Raw genomic sequence first — 20,840 nt, forward strand, 5'->3', positions numbered from 1 at the left:
TTAGACATTCATTTTCGTAACGAATAAAGAAAATGATTTTGATATAAATAGTAATAAATTGTAATGATCATTAGATTTACGGTTAAATCACATTTAAATTATCTGTAATAATTAATCTAAAGAATAAACGATTCTTCAGCTTTCTCTACTCACTTTATATATAAGATGTGACAATTTAATTCCCGGAACAACCATGTGCTGACACCTGTACAGTGGTAAACATGTTTATGATCGTGTTCGAAGTCGCTCAGCGCTGTGAAAACAATAATAAAGATCTGCGTGTGAATTGTGGCATGAAAATGAGTAATTGAAATACAGAACAGAGCGTAGACATGAAATTTTATGTGAAGATCGATAAAAATGCTATGGAAACATTGAAACTGTTGAAAGTAGAATATACAATGCGAATACTATAAAAAAAATTCAGTGCTGTTCAGTGGCGCAAAAGATTTGATGATAGATGAGAAGTGATCGCGAACGTTCTCAGAAGAGGATCGCCAAGAACAACAATAACAGATTTAATGTTTTCATTGCTATTCTAAAACAAAACGCAAAAGCGTACCAAAAACAAGCGCGCATGCCACTTTACAGTTTAAATTATGCTTAAAAGAACCAAAGTTTTCTGTTATCAAGCACAATGTAATAAAGTAACTCGATACTCCATGAAACAAATTTAAAAGCTGTTTCCAGAAATGGGAACACTGTTTACTTTACTGTATAAATGCACAAGGAAGCTACTTCGAAGGCGACGATAATCATTAACTTACAGATGAGAGAATATATTTTCTCATATGTTCATTTAGGAAATGAAATTATCACGTCTTATATAACTGGACAAGCTGTTGGACAAAAAAATTATTTACAGATTACGGGGCAATACTTTCCATTTAATAAAATTGCTTTTATTTATACATTGAACAGAGTTGATAATTGCCATTACTTATTTTTTTTTTAGCACTTCTTAATGTATTATTCGCAAATCTTTTAACATTACAAGCGGACATTCGTAAAAATAATTAACTATATACAGATCATCTTGAGTTAACTAGTAATTCTAATATGTGGCGTCCTACCATTATTACACATTTACAGTGATCTATAATCTGGAAGAAGCAATTTTTTGCTTCACTGCAGTTGTAATATCACAAAAAAAAGAAAAGAAGAAAAGAAAAATCAAAATCTCCAATGGAATACAGTTGGATAAAGACCAATTTTCAATAAAATTGTTCATGCATAAATTGCTCCTTCGATAAACAATAACAACTTAATTGCCACAGTTCAATTGCTTAATTAGCATTTATATGCACCGGTGCAAGAAAATCAGCGAGTAGATAAATAGTTCATTCAATAAAATGAATTTATAGGTTCATATACACAGCCCATAATATGCATACAAAAAGATAATGCATCAACTATTGTCTGAATCACGAGTTCATTGATCGGTGAATAATTTCCTATGGTTTTTTATATCATGAACTGTCGCAAAGAATTCATGTCTTTAAATAGAAACGGAAACTATTTTTTTTTTTACAATTGAACAAAATTTCATAATAACGTTAATGCGTTACGTTAACAACAAATGTCACTTATCATTACACTGTCGACGCTGATTCTTTAAAATAACGATTCAATATGTGTTAACTTTTTACTTTGAATACAATTCGTAGATCACTCTTGTTACAACTAACATTATGCACAATTGCTTTCCTTAATATCCGTCTGCCAATTTAACGCAAAAAATTTTCCCTTCACCTTGTAATTAAAAATTTATACACAATTAATTTCTTTACTTCGCTTGTACAAATTAAGAATCAGTTAGAGCGAAATGTGTTATATAAGTTACAAAAAAATTATACAAAAATTTAAGTGAAGTTCGTTATTAAATCTATTCAGAAACAGAGTTCTTACAATAAAGGTATCGCTCTTTGATTCGATCGAGTCATGGGATACTCTATTTCTGAACAAACCAGATACAAGAAAAATATTTTGAAATGAGATTTTTAATGATCAACAAAATAGTTATGATTAATAAATTATAGAATATAATGGATATTTTTTGTATGTTTTCTCTATGTTAAACAGAAGCACACGATAAATTCAATCCGCTTTAACACAAAACAATTATGATTTCATTGATAATACGAAATTATATATCTTCTAACAATATAATTTATCCAATTCCTAGTGTAACCCAAATTTCGACTACGGAATTCAATAATTCTTGTCTCTTAAGTACAAATGCTACACACTAAATAAGTACTTTTTTTTTTATTAGGACATAATTTATATGTATATATTTAAATAGAATGTACAATGTTTAACTCAAAACATACATTTATTCGGATATTATTTTTCATCGTGTTGTGACTATAAACAATATTAGTATAGTTCAGATCTCACCTCATTTTTTTTTCTTGTAATACTTTCATTCAATATTATGTCTACTTACTCATTGCATCATAATAAATATATAGTTATCAATAAAGTATTAGAGCGATCTGTTAATCCTTAAAGCGCTGTTATTTCTTGGCGAGGCATTGTATGGGAATAAACCTGTTGAAAGTCTTCGACTTGTTTCAGAGTGACCAGTTTTCAACAAAAATGAATGTAAAATGTTACAGTATATCACGATGCCATACCCATGTTTTTTTCGTGTGGTCAAACCTATGCGCTAGCCATTGCTGTTCCAACAATTGGTATCTATCTTGATTTAGGTACAGAGGTTTTCCGCGTCTGTAAAAATATATCAGAATGTGTTGAATATGTATAATTAACTTTCTTGCTTAAAAATAAATATTCTTGACGTAAAGTAAAACAGATTTCTTACTTCAGATCTCTATCTTCTTCTTCAAAGTCGTCAAGATATAAGGAACCCCATAAACAGACTCGTTGACCCCGAATTACAACGATATAAGTTGATGTTACCACTAGATATATACCAGTTCCGCCACCACAATCGATCGAATGCTATGAGAACATAAAATACATAATTAGATTTCCATAACTCCAAACTATTAATGGAATCGTATGCACAAAGGGTAGTATGTGCCAAAATTTCTTACTTGAACAACTTCACATACATTCCATTGCTTGCGGGTTTGTTTCAGACAAACAATGGCACCGCAAAGTAGACAGATACTGATCTCTTGTGGAATCGAGTGACCTTGACGGCACTGTCGTCCATGATAATACTGAAAAGAACATCAACAAATTATTTATTATTATTTCACTCTCTCCAAACAGAAGAAATGCTAGCATTACTTTTTGAACGAGGAATAGAAAATAATATACATTAATTCTATATCCGTACCGTGAAAATCTTCTCATATTCTCTTGGAAGACTAAGTAACTTCGGTACTTGCCACGATATGTGTTGTTCCATGATTAAATACCTGCCTGCTTCGCTCTGACTTACAAAACCGAGAAACTGATCGCACCACATACGAGGCATCGACATGCTGGTTTCGTTGTCTTGCCAGTTCAATGCTATCGCTGAATTGAACTTATTCCAATCTTTTCCCTCTGTAACTAACTCTAAGTAACGAACTAATCTCGCAAATTCTGCCTCCGATGCCCTAATTATGGGTAATGGTTCCTCGTATAAGTGATAACGAAGCAATGCAGCCACTCGTAAAAATGGTAAGCACATAGATTGTATCTGAAACAGTATAGATTAAATGTACGTGACAAATATGTTAGAAACGAGACAAAGATAAATATTAAGTTACTAATCCTTTTTCTAAGCCCCGTCTAAGGAGATAAATTATATTAAATATGTTATAGCGTTATAGCCTTTTTACACCTACCTGTTGCTCGATACTGTGCATCTTGTCTCGCGCATATGGTGTACACGACGAAGTGGACGCATCGTACAAAACGTAACCTATGTGGTAGAGTGGGCTGTTATTAAAATATTCGATGATTCTGCATAGTATAGTCTCTGAACACATAGAACCACGCTCGACGCATTCTCTCCTTAAAAATGAATTCCTTTCCGTCTCGGTGAATGTGCAGCTTATTTGTACTATGACTTGATAGTACAACAAGTTGTAGATTACTTTTACTACGCTAGAGAAGTACGCTATAAAAGATAATCAGTTGTTCGATGTATGTTAAAGTTTGCAAAATTATATTTAACACTTTTCGCAAATAAATCTGTACACTTACTGTGATCCAAATGCAAAGGAAGCAACAATATAAATTGTATAAGAAGAGCAGTAGGATCTCTAAGGAGTAAGGGAACTTCTCTTTCGTCTGGTGTTAGAGCAAATGTAGTCGCAGATTCTGATGGTAACCCGGACAGTTGTTGCCATGTATGTTGCACCGGCCCAAACATACACTGGCGTGCATTCTTTGCCAGGACGTCAAGAAGTGCAACTTGAAAAACAATATATTATTAGATTTAAATATTCCATCGTTATTATCATCAACGAATCACATCGATTTTCGTAGGACACCAATTGGTGTATCCGGTCGTTAAAGAAGTTAATAAGGCTGGGGATCATACGTGCGTTGGAAAAACGGAGGTTGCAACATATGTTGTAATGTGCTATCGTGATGTATATATATAGACGAATAGTCACATGAATTACGTCCATTTTTTCAACATTTGTGTAACCTAGATCTAATAAGATAATATAAATAAATTTACCAGTGCAATCGCGTTTTGGCCTTAAAGGTATTGTAGTGGGTGGTGGAATACACAAGGATCCACCACGTTGGACGAGTTCAATTTCGAAATTGGTTCGAGCTATAGAAGTAATATAGACGAACAAACATTTGTAACTGTTTTGCTGTTGACACTTAAAGTGTGTACACCTCGTCATCACCTGTACAGCTTTACGCATTGCTTCGGATAAAAATGTTCGCCTCTGTAACAAATGTTATCATAAGAGAAAGTTATTTGAACGTTATCCAAGTGATGAACAAGGTACGAGAAGCTTACCGTTGATGGATTTCGTCGATGAATTTCTTTCAAAAGATTATCTATCTCCGGGATTATCGTAGCAAGAGGAGCATAAGGAGATCGTACGATTGTACCACGTTTTCCCAATTGCGGAGAAAGCGGAAGGAAACAATTAGCTAACTGCCGGCAAAGCGGACATAGATATTCACCGCTGTCCACAGCAAGGGAAAGTTCTCTTTGTTGGTGACCAAGAGATTTTACATATGGCAACAAACAGTTCAAATGTAAATGGTGTCCACACGTTTGTACGTACACTCCACCCTCCCAACCTAGATTAACGGATAACAGCAACGAAATCTATAAAACATCAATAAAAATGTATGTAGATCATTTGATTATTTTAAACGAATATATAATTTTATCGTTAAAGTTTAAATATATTTACCGTATCGAAGTGACGATTCATTGCATTCATTCTACGATCAAAATAGGCACCGCGTGTATCACTCTTTGGTATAGGCGGATCTTCATCAGATGTAGGTAAAACCAATCTATCTGGTTGTTGCCGTTCATGGCCAATAACACTTGTTCCCTAAAGAGTTAAAAAATTTTATTGTACAAAAGTATTATATAGATATTTCAAAAATACAAGTAAAGTTATTTACTTACTTGAACTAATACAACAAGACCCATAGGATTATCTTCAGTACTAGGACTACTTAGATTGCAAATAACGCAATCGTATTCCTTTTTACTAGTCAATTTGCTTTCGCATTCCTCTTTTTGATCCCAATTCATACCAGATACTCCTGCTTCATCTAGACAAAAGTTTATTGTAAGTTTACGATTTTAAGATCCGTATATCACAACTTTTTACCTGTTTCCATTGCTTTCTCCATAAATTGCTTTCGTTTATTGGCAAACTCAGCCATTAATTTTTGCTGTCTTTCCTTCGCTCGTCTTCGTCTCTCTTCTCTTTCGCGATCTTCTTTCTCTCGTTGTTTATCTTCACTTTCCTGCATACTTGGCCACAATTTGTTCCTAGCTTCATTTATGGCTTCTTTGCACATTGGATCTAAATTTCCTATCTTATTAAGTAACTGCGCAACAAAAAACGGGCCATCACCGATTCGCGATTCCGTCGGTCCTATACTCGAACTACTGCTAGCTTCGTTGTCCGACATTCCATTTTGCTCGGGATTATAACTATCGGGGACACCCGATAATTGTGAGTGTAATTTTAACAATAACGTAATTATGCTCTCGTCAACTTTTACTGTTTGCGATTTTAATGAACCGCCCTAAATGATAAAGAATTTGTAAAGAAAAGCTATCACAAGTACATGCGATACGATATCAATAACATATAAATCATTACCTGAGCTTCTCTTCTTTTGTAATGTTTATGAGAACTTGACGTAGATGGAACAATTTCTGTGGTTGTTATTCTAGAATTACTTAATCTCGAATACACCATCGGAGCAGCAACTATTTCATTGCCGGCCATAACAGCGGGCCGTTGAGGGGCAGGTGGTAATGCAGGTTGACCACCAATGTCTACACATAGTTGATAATGTTTAAACAAAGCAATAAATTATCTTTTTCCCTATGTGTGCAGTACTAATGCTGATTAACACAAGATGAAAAGTATATTATAGTTTAAATTATGAGAGGAAAAATCATGAGAGTCTGTTTTTAATGAAACTTTACTTCTTGTTTTGCGGAAGCATCAAGGGCTGACTGTCATAAGATTTTTCCTCTAATCTTTCACTTTTAATTTTACTATAAATTTTTACTAATAACATTCAGTGCTTTCATCCTTGAAAAAGAAAATGTGTTAATGTTGGATCTTAATTATGAAGGATATAATATACATTGTGTAACAGTACAAAGTGCACAATAACAAGGAGTATGGTTAAGGTGAATAAACTAAGTAACATACTATTTGGTAAAGGAGGTGATTCAAAGGCAAGGGCCATGGATTCTTCGGTGAGTGCTCTCAAAGATCTTGGTAGAGATATTAAACCACCGTCACTATTAGCTTCTGATATGGTAACAAATCCATCTTCAGGTACAAAAGTTATTTGAAATTGGTCTATAAAATAGTAAAGAAAAAAAAGTAAAACATTATTATTGTATGATATGATATAGTATTCTGATCAACACCGAAACATCCATCTTACAATTAAAAATGCTTTGGTCATTTTATATATAAATATATTATATATATATATATATATATATATATATATATATATATATATATATATATATATGTACATATATATATTCTATATTATAGCTGATAAGAAAACGTATTAAAACGCATTAAAATTCGTATATACATATAAAGGATTATTTTTTACATATACATATACAGAAGTTACAAAAAAACAACAATAATTAAATTTATTTATATATAATGCAAACATTTATATTTCAAAGTATACGACATACTAACTGATACCCTCACTTTAAGTGACATGTTTTATACAAAGATTATGTTAATGATACAAATGCTAATAAAAAAATAAAACTTACCATTTGCTTGTGGCAAAGCAGCCAGAGGTGCATTCATAGCAATCTGTAACCCAGTTTCATTACTAGTTGTATCTAAAGATGGAAGAGCTAATACTTCTAAGGAACCCTCGTCTGTTGCATCATTTATCATATGTGCAGTTCCAACTTCAGTTACTTCACCTTGAATTTCCCACTCAAATTCGCCTAAAGAAAGATGGAGAGAGAAGAACAGAAACAGAAAGAAAGATTTCTGGTAATTATCATAACATACAACAGAGAGTAATATTATACAGTGTGTACGAAAATTTTACTCACTATCTGAGCTACTTGACTCTGATTCTTGAACCAAAATAACTTGAGGTATGACTGTCCTCAGATTTTCAGACAAATTATCAGTTATATACCAACCAGCTAGGTCCATATCTTTTATTATACGAGACGGCTCTTCGCTAGTATATTGGCATAAAGGATTCATCTGATGGTAGAAAAAATGATTGAAATCAATAGATTCAATGAAATGTTAACAGTTATGTTACAATTCTGTAATTCCTTTATATAATCGCTTACAGATTTGTCAGGTATTTCTGCAGTTATTACTGCCATTTCTAGTAAGTAAATAGTCAGTGCCATTATACGTTCTGATATGTTATGTCCATATACAGCCTTGTATAAAATTATCAAAATCATGGCATGAAAAACTCTAGATCGTAATACAATTCGTGGATCATCGTACGCGGGTGAAACAGGAGCAGGATGCCTGAATGGTGGCCATGGAATTGCACTGCTTTTCAATTTTCCTGACTGCTTTACACTGAAATAATTACAAAAATATTTAATGATGAGTAGAAGAGTCTTTAGGTTTTAAAATCACATTCTTTGAATAAACTTTACTCACTATTCTGTAAAACGATCCATTGCCATCTGAAAATCTCCCTTTTGTGCTGCTCTTAGTAAAACATGCAAGGGATCAAATAACTCTTCCCACACCAAACGTGGTTTTGGACCATACATTCCCTGTTGCATGTACCCGCTAGCTTCAAGATTTGGTGCCCTATATACAGCTACCTGGGAATCATATTTTTATTACTTGCATAATTATCTAAACAGATTTTTATATCTCTTAAAGATGTAAAACATACATCAGCTAATACAGATTCAAAATCTCTATTCTGGGTACTACCACAACGTTCTGGCATTAGTTCCATTAACTGACTATGAGTTTTATCACCCATAGATAATAAAGTAACCATTTCTAAGCGGGACATTTCAGGATCAGATAAACCTGAAATCATATTTGTTATATTCATATATTTTTATTGATCGAATAAAATAATACAATGATTGTATATTAAGAAAATGATATGGAAAGCTCACCTAAATTTGTCCGAACATTAACTAATATAGACAGAAATGTTAAAAAACTTTCTAACATTGGTGTATCATGATCTCTGTTCATATATTCATTTTGAGATGGTCTGTACAAACAAAGGCTTATCTCTTGTTTTATGTGGAACCTGGTTAAACAGAATTGTTATTAATTATGATATTAATTTAAAAACAATTTTATTTAAATGAATGTTTAACGAAATTACTTTTTAATGACTGTTTTTAGAAATACATCTGGTTGTAGTTTTGTTGCACAAACTTGTAGTAAATAGAGATCTGCATCTACCATCGAATTGCAAAAGTTGCATTGTATGTACGTCATTATTTGACCTTTTATTTGAAGGCCATTGCGCACCCATAATCCGTTTAAAATTTCGTAAAAGGCAACCTAAAGAAAGATTTATTATTTTATCTTGTTCCTTTGATAATTCTTAACATTAAATAGTATAAAGATTAAACAGGGATACAGATAATTGTTGCAATACATCATTTCCTTTCGTATCCGAATGAATTATGTATGCATCGTGCGTAAAAAACGTAACGGTACACGAACAGTTTCATCTTTTGTGGATTTTATTTCATTTTAAGCATATTCATAGAAACCATTATAATGTGAACAATGCTGCGACGATCTATATGAATAATTACTTATAAACATATAAAACAAACAGTTTCAGAACATTTATATAAGGTAGTTGATCGTTCAATTACATTATGTAAGATAAAGAGAAATAAGTTTCAAAATATGCTTGGATACCTATAGAATGTTAGTTATTTACAACAAATTGATACGAAATTTCACATTTTTATAAAAGTGTGGTCTTCATTTTTGTATACATCATGTATGTAAGAAAGAAAGGAAGAAAGTATGAAACATTTAAAATCTAAATGTGTACAAAGAGTCCGTTCCCCATAGAATAAGTGATTCGTAGAGACATGGTATGCCCCCACTTAGTTGACCAATCCCATCACTGGAAAGCACACCAAAGGCCGAGTGTCAGTTCGTAACAAGCCAACGATCAATGTGCAAGGGAGAAGACATTCTTGTACGGTTTCAGAGAAGCCGACTACGGCTTTTCTTTGTGTGACTAATCCCTTAAACATTTCTGGAAAATATTCACTACACTTTCCCACGTAAATTGATCGTAACTTGAAAAAAAATCGTGACTCATGAAGGAAACAATCCGATAATCGCTGCGAAGAGAAAGACGGATAAGTTTGGTTCAGTGTTACATTCGCCAGCTTCCCCATTTAATTTCCGATTCAAATTTGTTTCCATTCAGCTCGGCAAAATGGCTACGATTACCTCGAAAATGATTTTAATTTGCTTGTTACTTAGTTTAGGAAAATTTACGAACAGTGTTAAGTTTGGTTATGTTGATGTAGTGGACTTAATAAAATTCGGCCACGAAGTAATGACCAACGTTTTGGAATCATGGGAATTGGTAAACCCTAGGGATCCTGAATTTGAAAATAGTTTGCCATTCATACACAGAATGGAACGGGAGCTGAAAACGCATATATCGAGAGTATCGCACAAAATTGACAGATTCCAAGAACAGATGGACGTACGATTGGACACTATCGTGGCTAAACTGTTAACCGAAATTCCGTTACAAGAGAGATTGGATCAGAAGTTACGTATGATTGATCAATCTGTTGGACAGATCAATGACCTGTATAACATTTTCGAGCTGTACTCCATGGCACCTGACAAATATGCAAAATTCACGCTGGAAGATTTCGCGAGAACGTGCGTCTCCTCGAGATCCGGGGCTCTTCCTGACCTTTTAAAACGCATTCATCGGTTGTTTGTACCTTCACCCGACGAAATCCTTAGCAGAAGCGTTATCATATTATTGGCCAATCAAATGGCAGTAAGTAATAGCATTTTTTTAGCATATTTTCAATGAGAGAATTAATTTGGATAATGTCTTAATTGGTAATTGAATATATTCTCTAATTTTGCGAAATTGTTTTTTTTTTCATTGGTTAAGAATGCCTTATTTTTGGGATATCAATATTCAGTAATACGCTGTTGAAGTTTAGTCTATCATGATTGAGTTCGAAGGGGTACCTACATGCGGGAGAATATTACAGCGATCAAGTGACATCCGACAATTGGACCTATTCACGTTACAAGCTCGATAAGGACGTAGTCGGAACGCTGTAGTAATGATAAATTCCTTATCGTACAAATTTCATTACCCTCATTTTATGCTTAAATATCGCGATTATCTAAAATGTCTTTGATATTGATATTTAACTTCACATTAATTTTTACAAAAAACGAAAGCAAGAAATGCAATGAATGTAAATGAATTTCACACTATTCATCTTGTACTCGTTCGTATGCACAATTTCTTTCGAAAGAAAAATGAACGATAATAGATAATTGAAAAAAAAATATGGTCTGTTTGACAGTTTGTTTGTCAAACACTTACGTAAACTACATTTCCTGTCTTGTTTCTCACGCGAACTAATTATCAAAGAATCGTAATGAGATCGCTACGAGATTTTCAGCCGAGTTCACAAATTCTACAATATGTATCTTGTCCAGAGCAAGGTACGTTCTATTGAATGAAAGGATGGCCTTGTCATTTCTTTCGAATCAATTTTTGGATGTTACTGATACGAAACAAAAGAAGCAAGTGCAATGTTTTTTTTGTGACAATGAACCTTTTGTGTGTGTATGTGTAAACGGTTCAACGAAGAATGGCGAAGACAGCAAGAGAGAGAAGAGGAGCATGCGCAGAGATACATACCTAACACCACCAAAGCTCGAATGATCGTAAGTCGAAAGGAGGAGGGAACACGGAGTCAAATGACGGAACAATAATGCGAAATTTTCAGTAGAGCCGGAGCGTACGGAGAATAGTCCTCGTTCTTGCCGCTTTCTTTCACTGCATTAAAGCCAGGGCTATCGCCTATTCATCAACTAAAAAGGAAGTAACGATCGAGCAAATGTTAACGCAACAGTGTGTATAGTGAAACTTAAAAAACAGTTCAGAATCGACCGGCAGGGTAATTGAAATATTACGGAACACAATGTAAGAAAATTATTGTCGCAACAGTCTCTTGGGTTTCAATTTTCGCATACTACAACTCGATACGCTTCGATTGATCATGATATCATTTCACGACCTATATAACTTCGAAACGCTACTTTCCACTCGTTAACACTCGGTGCAATTTGGAAAGACAAGCTAAAGATCGGGCTGAAATTTGTCTCGAATGGATTATGGTGCATTATCATCAAATTGGTGACGTGTGTTATACATTTTATGAAAGGGAAACTGAGATTTCGTTCACAAGATATTGTGGCGAAGTAACAGTACCCACCTCGAAGTTTCTCACATCGTTCCATCGTTTCCTCTCGAATGCTTACGCACACGCAATTTCCATTGAGTGTAAATAGAAATGCTTAACACGTTTGGGAAAAGGTGAATACACTTTAAAGTCGTTATCTGATATTTAAAATTTGTACGTATAAATAATATTCGTTACGTGGATACTGATCGAAGTATTTTCAAGAACTGTTTAGAAGAGCAACGTAACGATGTGAAAAACCAACATCGAAATAATAAGGATCAAGGTTTAAAGCATCAATCGTGATTAAAACCGTTCAAACAGCCGGAAGTAGTAATAATTACACGCGGATGTGACCGATGCTTAAATTAAACGTGATTCGTCGAGAGGTAAAAGGTATCGTCGATTGAGAATGAATCTCCGAAATTTCGATTGCAACGGCCACAATAGAAATTAGATGTTCGTAATCTTTCCACGAAGCAAATGCTACAATATCATTTCATTAAACTACTGACGTACATACCTAGTTTTTAACATGATCAACACGTTCGACCCTACTATCATGTATGTTTCACGTATTAGTAAGTCTATCGTACAAATACACGAGCACTACGAAACGAAGTCACAAATAGGCGAACATTTTATTGCCGGAGGATTTAAGATCCCTGTAGAAGCTGCGAATGGAATTTTGACAATATCTTACTAAGCGAATTTTACGATAACGCCGGTGATGCGTTCCGTGCCGTCGTAAAACCATTTTTCTGTAAAACTAAAAACTTAACAGGTGGACTACTAAAGTACAACATTCACATAACGACTTACAAAATGAATTTATAGAAGGTAACGGATAAATGTTTGTTTCTCTTTGCGTACAATTTGTATGAACAGTGAATCAAGGATATCTTTTCTATTGATATTATGGATCATCGGTTATACAAACGGCACGGAATGCGACAACAGTTGAACTAGATAATCGACCGTTGAAACGATTACGTACAAAATTATTTTCATTCGTAAGCTCATTCGTGACTTGAACACATCTCATTTATCGTACGGTCGTTAATTGAAACCAGAGAGACAGAGAAGAAAAAAGAAATAAATAAGTATTTTACGTAGAACGAATTTCAATCCTACGCATCTTCGCGCAGGTACTATAGCACTATAGTGGATCACCTTTAAACACCTTGTACGCCTATTCACCCATATATGATTAAAGATAAATCCAGTTACCAATCAAGAACCGACTGAAAAGAGCATACAAAGATGAGAAGACTCAACATCTTTACGTGCCTGCTGTTCCTCGCCGTAACACTAGAGGCAACAGACATAAAGTATGACACCACGGTGATTGATGAAATGCGAAATAAACTGCTACGATTGGAAAGAAGATTAGAAAAGGATTTGTCCAATTTACGGCTACGAGTGATTGTGGACGACGATACACTTACTTATCTATGGCTCATAAAACAGTTCAAGATATTCGGCGATGAACTGGACGAGAAGGTCCCGAACGATGGCCGCGAATACTTAAACGCGTTAAATCCCATATGGTTATGGGCTCGGACGGATAACGAGCTAAAGAGCATCGACGGTCTGTATGCCATTTTCCGAGTGATGCAAAAAGAGATCAACATGGAAAATTTTAATATAACGAAGCTAGTCAATTTCTTGGATACCATTTTGCACGTCCCGAATGCATCGATCGTGCGCACCCTTGACCGAATCGGGGACATAATAGTTAACGAGAAACTGTTCATAGTGGCTAATCAGGTACAATATTAATTGAAGAACTTGCGACTCGGTGATCATCAAAATAGCGAATGTTCTTCTTTGATAATGAACAATTCAGAGATTTGGAAGTATAGGTATCGTACGTATGAGCAGATTTCATGTATTTTCTTTCCTTTGTGTTTCTTGTAGGAAGCATCCTCGCAAATCTGTAATGACAATCAGTCGCTTCAGCAGTTGCTTTACAATCTGTACACCACGATAACATTAACGGAAATTAAGGGTTACAGTATGATTCAATTCTCTTACAAGTTACTCCGGCTCTATAATCCAGGTATAATGCAACGATTACCGTTCGTAAATTAGCTTTTGTTCCATACTCTTGAATTCTTATCCTTAAATTCTTCTGATTTGGGGGGGAAGGAAGCGATATTTGAGTAATCCACTTTCTGATTTTAATCAACTTGCTGCAGATGCTAATTTCACGGAAGAAATGAATCTGGTAAAGCAACAATACGAGAAAAGAACTACAGAGACTCTCCGAGCAGTGAAAACGGCCATGGCGTTTGCCCCACGGCAAATTTGGAAATGTGACGCGAGAATAAATAAATTAGGTTTGGTTTTTTTACACTCTAATTCTATCCAGGCGCGACGAACACTAATACGTCTCACGACCATTACAGATGAAACATATACTACGTTGACTCAATTGTTCCAAGGATACATCGTAAACGAAGTGGACCTGAATAACGAAGTATCCTGTAAAGAGAACTGCGCTTATTACGAATATTCGAAAGTTCGCGGGTGTTATAAAAATCAATATTGCTCCAAACAGCGGAAATGTAACGGTAGAATATTGAATTGCGAATATGTCGATTCCGACATGTGGGTTTGTCCTTCGGTAAATTGAAACTTTTTTCCCAGCCTTGAAGCGATACGTTAAAAACTTATATACAACATGTTCATCAATTATTTCAGTCTGAGAACAGTGATCGAAGGTACGAGTACATAGAATACGAGAATGGTCAGGTGTTTGGGCAAAAAGGATCTTGCAAGAATGGCAAGACTAAAGTCGATAGTTGGTGGCGTTGGCTGTTCTGGCATTGTAGCTATTGTTTCTGCTATTGTGATGATAATAACATAAACTCTGATCGATACTTTAGCTTGCGAAAAGTCGTATCCGATGTCGCCAATAATAAGTAAGTTGTTTGTTTTGATAAATTTTTTTGTTGAAATTGTTAATGATCGAATACTCATTATTTGCTGCAGGGTTGTGACGGGTGTGCGGTTCAAGAAAGTGAATAAAGTAATACATATACAAATACAGGAAGGTGAATTGATGCCGCGTGGAAACATCAATAGAACTAGCGTGCAATGGAAACCGATAGAAGCTTTCAACATATTAGATAAAAACGTTACGGCCGATGTCGATTATCATACCCTGTACTGGGAAAAAAGAGGCATAGATTTAGATGACATAACCCTTGATAAAAATTACCTTCTCACAGGTATATCTATGCAACGACTACACTCTTGTTTCTTTTCCAGATATTATGCTTACAACTATTATTTTTCAGGGCTTAAATTTCGAATGGTTGGAACACGGCTGAACTTAGAAGTAAGAATGACAAGTTTCAACTTTACTACTGGAAAATTAATAAAGCCATTGGAAAGAAGTTTCTGGACTAGTCACGACCAAACCGCTAGGTAAAACGTATTTCATATGTTGCGAATACTCTGATATATTTATCGTATCACTTTATACTTTTATCAATGTTTGTTGACAGAGAAGAATTGGCATTACCGCGCCCTGATATACCAACACGATCACCACTTCTGTCACTACCGGATTCGGTCTCCGAACAATATCTGAATTTTGCACCAAGCGATCGTAAAAGCGATGCTGCACAAAACACAATACCGTTCATCGACATTCAACCAATAGAGCCAAATCCACCAGTACCAATCGCGGGTGCTGGTGTTTATCATAAAGGCAGAACAGGATCGGGTGGATATGTTGCATTGAGATTAATCACGTACGATTTTAGTCAACATCTACAGGTTGATTTATCACCTACCGTAGAAACAGTTATTGATGATCTAACTGAGATAGAAATAGTATGAACGTATTTGTTCACACCTATTGCTATTAACATATAGTTCGTAAATATTGTTCTTTTGCGTCTTATTTCTACTTTCATACTTATTTCAGTGATTTACGTTTAAGTGTATAATACATAATTATACTAATAATTGACTAATAATTTCTGTTATTTTAAAAAATGCCTCATTAAATAATTATTGTTTGTGCCATTTTAGCATTTATGCATATCTGTCATCAAACTGATCAGTTGTCAAAATTAAACCTTTGTTTTTTACACGTTTTTACACTTTTATAACTTTTCGGTTTGCTATGTGATAAAACTTTTAATAAAAAATCAGTTTCCAACAAATTTATGCTATTAAAATATAACAGTGCAGAACTACTTATAATTGAAGAGAATAAGAAAGAGAAAGAGAGAAAAGAGAAAAAGATGTGTATCTTTCTCATGCTGTTATTTTGCTAAAATATGCAATAGAAAAGAAAAAAACAAAATAAATACATGCAAAAAATGAAATAAACATAAGAAAATTTAATTTTCAATGATGTGTCAATATTTTTCCTAATCACTTTATATTAAATATTACTAGTCTATTCGATAAACAACACATATTAGCCAAATAAGAACTGTCTGCACATAGCGTAATCGTTCAAAAAGAACTAATAACAATAGAAAGTAAAGAAGTACTTACCTGAACTCGTAGAGGATGCATCATCAGGAGATGTAACATATCAGTTGGTGGCAACAAGTCGTTGAGCGTGGCTTCTTGTTGACGAATGGCTTGACACATAAATACAGCAAAATATCGATGCAGTGGGAGATGAAACGATACTTGTAAGCTGTCATTCTATAAAAAAACAGAGAAATATACAGAGTTATACATTTGATTAATGTATATATTAGTAAAAATAATTATGGATAAACGTTCGAATACTTACCACATTTGGATGAGTGAAATTTATAGCGTCTAGCCAATCTTGCAACGCGGTAAGACAAAATGTTAGCACTCTACGCGTAAGAGGAGCACTTTCAGGACCACGCAAATGAGAAACCAAAGCCCACATTGGGTAGGCACTAGCTTCTAATTCAGCGCTGAATGCTGCATAATATGTATTAGACTCGTATTCCACATGTTGATTTAATTCTCGTTGATTCACATTCATTCCTGAAATAAACAGAACGAACAGCTTTGAAAATGTCTTGTTGCACGTTAAACAAAGCCGGTTACATCTTATAAAATGTTAAACAGTACCTTGAAACATAGATAGGAAGTCAAACCACATTTCTAAAAGTGTGTCATCGCTCATAAATCTAATAGCTATAGGTTTATGTGAAAGAACATTATTTAAATCCGACACAATAGGCCAATAACAGTGTTCTTTCATCACTTGTCGTTCACAGTCTACTACATAATGAAAGTTTTTATCCGGATCTAAGGAGAAAAAACATATATATTTTACTTCTTTAAACACATTCCAACGTGCAAATTCATTAAATACATACCGTGTAATGTATTTTGAATCAATATCTTACTCATCATGTATTTTAATGCTATCACCATAACATGTAACAACTTTAATTGGTCCACCATTTTCAATGCTAAACTTTCATTACTGAATAGCTGAAATATAGAATATAGCAAGTGAAACAATTTCATTCCTCTATCATAAATAGAATATAATTTTTACGTAATGGTACCTACCTGTACACTGACATGAACTACTTTATTACTCAAAGTGTCAGGATCTGTTGAACGTTCAAGCATCATTGAAACTCTACTGTAATGTAATACAAATGCACGAGTAAGTGCCTCCTTATAGTCTGGATCTGGTAACATGTTTAACAACAAACAAACTAATTTTTGTGGAAACTGATAAGCTACTGTCCAAAACATTAGTTCCTCTAAGAAAGTAGTATGTTGTAAGTGTTCTTGTAAAGATGCACATTCTGAAAAGATAATCAACCATTTATTATAGTTATACTTACTACTCTGTTATAATTGTGTACATATCAATTGAAAGAAATTTACCTTTATATTCATCAGGTGGTTCTGGATTTGGTAAAGACCTTACAGCATTCTGATATATTTCATTGCTATCTTGGCAATAGCTGTCATATTCTGGTTCTCCAGTTGATACAGAAGGATCCATTAGATTCTTATATTTTTGTGGACTCGTCAGAGCTGATGTCATAACGTGCCTCATTAATGCACCCATTTTATTGAAATCAATGAGCATTGTTAAATATTCATCCGCATCTTGAATTGCAGCTCCGTAATTTCGTCGACCTACCGTACTGTATTAAACGAAATAACTCAATACATTATGAATTTCTTTTAGCTCTGACAACTATGTTATCAAAAAAGTATGAGAGGATATATAACATACCAATTTTCACGTAAGTGTTGTATAAGGCGTAGAATTATTCTGGGCATCATTGCCTCTGCTACACACATTAAATTTGAAGGAGCAGCTGATTTATTAACAGCTGCTTTTGGACCATGTCTGTCACAAAATCTGTAAAACCAAAATTTTCAATATTATAAGTGACAAACAATTAATATAACTATCTAATTGATAAGTAATTACTACTAATATTATTCTGAGTATTTAATAAAACTCTTACCCTGATTCTTTCATAACAGATGCATCACCACAATCGCATGCACCTCCTGCTTGACTCAGGAACATATTAAAATCATGGCCATAGTGATTGCCTTTCTTAAAACACTCCGTACATAAAGACATACACGGAGATATACCACATGTACGACAACGGTATGCTACAAAATTAGGTGTCCAAACTAACCCACATGTAGTGGCGTTATCATACATCCTCACTGGAATATTTAGAAATATAATTTAAGCATACAATTGAAACCACTATGAAACCAAATTAATTTAGTTATATGTTATATTGTTTAAAGAGTCATATAATGAATAATGCAATTTTTTTACCACTTGTACTTCTTAAGATCTTAAAACAACTTCTAGTTTTCTATATTTTTTATAAATTCAACCATGTTAAATAATTTAATTTCTAAATGAAGTTTAATTTAAAAGCCTGGTTTATGGATATGGAACTGTTTATCCCACTTAATAACACAGAACCATTGTCATACTTGTAATATCAGTTGTACTCCTAGTATTATTTAATTATTTTTAAAAGGCTTAGAACAATTTAATATGATTTTAAAAATAGCTCTTAATGTTTCAAAAGATTATTATTTGCCAACATAAAACACACTTGTTGCAGTCTACGAATTATGACTAGTCTTTTATATGTCAAAACATTTAGTACACCTATATTTTCATGATCTATAGTGGCAAGTATGAATATATGTTTATTGGGTGATCAGGCTCATGCCAAATACGCAAATTGCATTATACTTATACCACCAAATGTAAAATAATGTATACAGCAAAATATGTTATCTAGAAATGTCAAACAATGAACAAGCGATGTGTCGTAATACTCTTCAATTATAAATATTTTAGATTCTATTTGTTTTTACTTTTGGACATTGCTTTCTCAGCAATTTAAACATATCATTTTAATATTATTTGTAAAAATATAAATTTTTTAAAATATATTATATCTAACATTTAGTAACATAAATGGATCCTTTTGAAGATAATATTTAAAATAAATGTACGTAACAAACTCCTAGGATTTTGCAATGTGCAATATTTATATAGAAGCATTAGATACATATAATGCTTCAGGTATAGCGATACTTGTTACAAAAGACGATCGACATAATAGTAATATTGACAATGGTTAGCTATAAATTAGACCGATATAGACATATTAAAAAGCATTCTCTACGATCCCTGAGCGATTGAAGGAAACGAAATGCCTGTATACCTGTCTTAGCGAACTCCTCCGGCGTATGACCGCCAGCTATTAACCACTTGCACCAGTTGATCGTTTCTTTGTCATTGATAGGTTTACTAGGATTTAATACTTCATCCAATAATTTACTAAGGGATGGTGGACATCCACTGTCATAGGGTAAATTGCTGCATTCCTCATGTATATTAGCAGCTCTAATGCGTATGGTCTTGTTTATTAACACTTGAGTGCAAAGGCTAGATACCGAAAACATTGTGGAATATTGACCTCGCGCAGCGAGGATACCCACTGACTTTTGATAGATGTTACGGTATCCTCCGTGGATGACGAGTGTACGGAAAACAAACGGGCGAGTTAAGTCGGGAATCAGGTGATACCAACGTTAAAATTTCAGAAAGCCGACAGGTCGACCGATAGCTGCCTGACGACTTGCACCACCGACGAGGTGAAAACTTCCGGGAAACCTTTCAAGTAGAGGCGGCCCGCGGACCAGGGAATTCTCAACAACCTCCATATCAGTGAGCATCTCCCGTCAACTTTGTCTTCCTCATCAATTTTGACAACATGACGAAAGCACCAAGGGACCGTTACCTTATACCACACTCCTCGATCCTGGATTACTATCGACTTTCGTATTTCGCGTTTCAACAACGATACACGGTACTTGTATAATAATCGACGTTTATACAACACACATCCACATTTACCGAACAGCAAAAGCACTTGATCACTAATCGTTCGATCAATTGACCACAGCTTATATTCTTCTACGGCACGTCTTCTTCTCTCTGATCAAGAATTTGTCTATCTTATCGACAAAACAATGACAGAATACTAGATCTTGCTTTTCAATGAACGCATTTCATCAGAACGTTTTCGCTACGTCGAAATATGTATGCGCAGTTCGTTCTTCTTTATCGTGCCGATTACAAATTATCGTACGGGCGCAGGAATTTATCGAAATTGATGCGATTAAGCAATATTAAAAATATAAATTGGAACATATTAATTATTCGGTTTATTTATAATCCAAT

General features: G+C 34.1%; 2 protein-coding genes across 4 annotated transcripts; one reads left to right on the forward strand and one right to left on the reverse strand.

Moving 5' to 3' along the window:
• Positions 1-866: 866 nt before the first annotated feature.
• On the reverse strand, positions 867-20,656 carry Ubr3 (Ubr3 ubiquitin ligase). Of its 2 annotated transcripts, XM_076899369.1 has the most exons (29): positions 19,819-20,656; positions 18,577-18,790; positions 18,339-18,467; positions 17,981-18,246; positions 17,654-17,898; positions 17,455-17,572; positions 17,204-17,383; positions 16,890-17,116; positions 16,643-16,798; positions 9,019-9,200; positions 8,801-8,940; positions 8,566-8,708; positions 8,322-8,491; positions 7,994-8,237; positions 7,742-7,901; positions 7,448-7,630; positions 6,849-7,001; positions 6,285-6,463; positions 5,784-6,207; positions 5,576-5,724; positions 5,352-5,498; positions 4,946-5,263; positions 4,652-4,871; positions 4,168-4,377; positions 3,807-4,081; positions 3,311-3,658; positions 3,063-3,191; positions 2,828-2,967; positions 867-2,733 (listed from the first exon to the last, which is right to left on the reverse strand). In XM_076899369.1, the coding sequence occupies exons 1-29, from the start codon at positions 20,057-20,059 to the stop codon at positions 2,616-2,618; spliced, it is 5,808 nt and encodes a 1,935-aa protein (XP_076755484.1). In that variant the 5' UTR covers positions 20,060-20,656; the 3' UTR covers positions 867-2,615. The 2 variants fall into 2 exon arrangements, with proteins under 2 accessions (XP_076755484.1, XP_076755485.1); XM_076899370.1 differs by lacking the exon at positions 6,849-7,001 and having other exon boundaries at positions 19,819-20,655.
• Orion (chemokine-like protein orion) lies at positions 10,090-16,225 on the forward strand. 2 transcript variants are annotated; one of them, XM_076898842.1, is made up of 8 exons: positions 10,090-10,689; positions 14,042-14,183; positions 14,323-14,463; positions 14,533-14,750; positions 14,828-15,048; positions 15,119-15,357; positions 15,427-15,556; positions 15,637-16,225. In XM_076898842.1, exons 1-8 carry the CDS (start codon positions 10,105-10,107, stop codon positions 15,971-15,973), a joined length of 2,013 nt encoding a protein of 670 aa, XP_076754957.1. In that variant the 5' UTR covers positions 10,090-10,104; the 3' UTR covers positions 15,974-16,225. The 2 variants fall into 2 exon arrangements, with proteins under 2 accessions (XP_076754957.1, XP_076754958.1); XM_076898843.1 differs by lacking the exon at positions 10,090-10,689 and adding an exon at positions 13,023-13,891.
• Positions 20,657-20,840: the final 184 nt, after the last annotated feature.

The sequence above is a fragment of the Xylocopa sonorina genome, chromosome 8 (assembly GCF_050948175.1).
Source record: "Xylocopa sonorina isolate GNS202 chromosome 8, iyXylSono1_principal, whole genome shotgun sequence".
Taxonomy (NCBI): domain Eukaryota; kingdom Metazoa; phylum Arthropoda; class Insecta; order Hymenoptera; family Apidae; genus Xylocopa; species Xylocopa sonorina.

Excerpts from the sequence above, each read along its gene's own strand:
- Orion (XM_076898842.1), top strand. The coding sequence starts at position 10,105 with ATGGCTACGATTACCTCGAAAATGATTTTAATTTGCTTGTTACTTAGT. Across the intron at positions 14,184-14,322 it reads ACTCCGGCTCTATAATCCAG|ATGCTAATTTCACGGAAGAA; the intron begins GTATAATGCAAC and ends AACTTGCTGCAG. Across the intron at positions 14,751-14,827 it reads ACATGTGGGTTTGTCCTTCG|TCTGAGAACAGTGATCGAAG; the intron begins GTAAATTGAAAC and ends CAATTATTTCAG.
- Ubr3 (XM_076899369.1), bottom strand. The coding sequence starts at position 20,059 with ATGTTTTCGGTATCTAGCCTTTGCACTCAAGTGTTAATAAACAAGACC. Across the intron at positions 7,902-7,993 it reads CAGAAATACCTGACAAATCT|ATGAATCCTTTATGCCAATA; the intron begins GTAAGCGATTAT and ends TTCTACCATCAG. Across the intron at positions 2,734-2,827 it reads GAAGAAGATAGAGATCTGAA|ACGCGGAAAACCTCTGTACC; the intron begins GTAAGAAATCTG and ends ATATTTTTACAG.